General features: G+C 57.2%; 1 protein-coding gene across 1 annotated transcript in view; it reads right to left on the reverse strand.

Moving 5' to 3' along the window:
- Nucleotides 1–1,994: 1,994 nt before the first annotated feature.
- LOC101657842 (keratin, type I cytoskeletal 16) overlaps nucleotides 1,995–2,076 on the reverse strand; it is a 92,610-nt gene continuing 92,528 nt past the window's right edge. The window contains exon 12 of the mRNA XM_030888107.2: nucleotides 1,995–2,072. Coding sequence (XP_030743967.2) covers nucleotides 1,995–2,072 — 78 coding nt within the window. The remainder of the gene's footprint in view (nucleotides 2,073–2,076) is intronic.

The following is a 2,076-nucleotide window of genomic DNA, read 5'->3' on the forward strand; positions in this document are numbered from 1 at the left end:
CCTCTTTGGTCAGGACCAGGCTTTGATCAACAGAGCACCCCGGCTTCCTCTCCTCATCAGACACAGCTCCCAGCCTGACAAAAACATGTCCCTGCGCTCACCACACACACACACACACACAAAGAAAGGCTTCATTCCTAACACTCAGACCTGCCACCCAGTCACCTGCCCCACCTGTGGAGGTGACAACCACATTCCAGAGGCCCCTGGGGCACAGGGGAGGGTTTCAACTGTGACAAGGGAGGCTTTCACAGGCATGGGTACAAATACCTCTGGGCAATCCCAGCCTGGGGCTGTGGCCGACCTCCAACCTCCAGGGCTTTCTGGGAACTTGGGTGAGCAAGGAGTCTGTTGGCTCTGGGGAGCAGGGCAGGAGAATGGGGCGGTCGGAGGCGAGGCGGAGAAGGGCCAGGGCGGCAGCAGGGAGAGAGGAAGATAGGGGCTCTGGCCTCACAGCTTCCTGTCTGCCCCTCACCAGCGGTGAGCTTCAGCGCGACCGACCCACTGAACACCCAGACCCACAGGCTTAGGAGCTGCTGGGCGACAGGATCTCAGGCCTCCTGGGCTCCGAGCTGGGCACACACAGCAGTGGGTCAATCTTGGGGCAGGGGGCGGGTGGGTTTCTAACAGGAGTAGTACTGGTACCCCTTGCTTGCCTCTTCCCTCACAGGGCCAGACTGCTCTCCCAGAACGGTAGGACCCCCACTCAGCCTGGGGTGCTCAGCCAGTGGGCAGAGGACTCCTTTGTGGGTGCCCCTGATTTACCTCTAATTGGCCCAAATTCCTGGCAGCTGTGGTGTAAACCACAGAAGCAGGACCAGGCCCCCCAAGGGCAGAGTTGTACGAGGAAGCTGGGACTTGTGCCTCTGCTGGCCCAGGTTTGTGTGGGAGGTTGGGGTCACCGCTGGGTCCTGTTCCAGGCTCTGGGCCCAGCTATGGGCTGGTGGGCGTCAGGGGCTTGGAGGGTCTGTGCTGAGAGGCTGGATGTGTCAGCACACGCATGCTGACACACGAGGGGCCTTACTCTCTCCAGCCAGCTGGCACAGCCAGCATGCCTATCCTGTCTGCTGTCACTCAGACACTGGAGTAATGTGTCAGATAAAAAGGTCCCAGGGGAGCCCAGGCCTGGGCAGCCACCCTGAACCCAAGGGAGGATCCGGCACAAGTGGTGTCAGTCCTAGGAGACCACCTGAACGGGGGTGGCCCAGTGGGCAAAGAATCAGGAAGCGTCCTGCCTTCTTCGCCTTGCACACACTGTTACTTAGCCTCTCGGAGTCCATTTCCTGAGCTACAAGATGCAAATCATACCAACCGCCTATTACGATTATTTCGATTAAATGCCACACCTCGTTGATACTCAATAAGGTCAGCAGTTCAAAACGACCATCCACTGGGCAAAAAAGAAGGCAGGGCTTTCTAGTCCCATAAAGAGTTCGTCTCAGAAACTCACGGAGCCAGTTCTACCCTGTTCTACAGGGACAAAATTAGTTGGCTTCGACGCAGACAGCGAATTAGATTCTGTGTCAGCCAGCTAGCTGATAGTCAATAAAAGCTTATCAACACAGAGAGAGATGCCAGCAGAGGTGGGCTGTGAGGAACCAGAATCTGTAAGCCAAACCCATCATTTCAAATCCCACCCGTGTCCGAAGCATCGCATCCCCATTCCACGGGGCTTTGTTTGCCCCCGCGGTAAAACGGGAGCAATGCTCAGTTCACAGAGCAGTCAAGAAATGAAGAGCTAGATGAATGAAGAAGACTGGCAAGCAGGAACATAACTAACAGATGTGTGTGGTCTCCCTTCCCTTTCCTGGGCCGGGCTGGACTTTGGTTCAAATCAAACCTACAACAGAGCCAGGCCTGGCCCAACCCCAGGGGTTGAAATAACAAGCCAGCCATGCCATCAAGCTTTATTGGACGTTCTGGGGGAAGAGACGGGATTAAGGGTCCCGCCCCTTGGTACCGGGGCCTCTGCAGGAGGGCAGGAAGCCCAGGACTCAGAGGACCCTGGTGGTGGCCAGGTCCTTGTAGTGAGCATCCTGGCCCTCGAGCAGGCTGCGGTAGGTGGCGATCTCCTGC

The sequence above is a fragment of the Echinops telfairi genome, unplaced genomic scaffold, assembly GCF_000313985.2.
Source record: "Echinops telfairi isolate 266 unplaced genomic scaffold, ASM31398v2 ScPeMD7_7458;HRSCAF=8496, whole genome shotgun sequence".
NCBI lineage: Eukaryota > Metazoa > Chordata > Mammalia > Afrosoricida > Tenrecidae > Echinops > Echinops telfairi.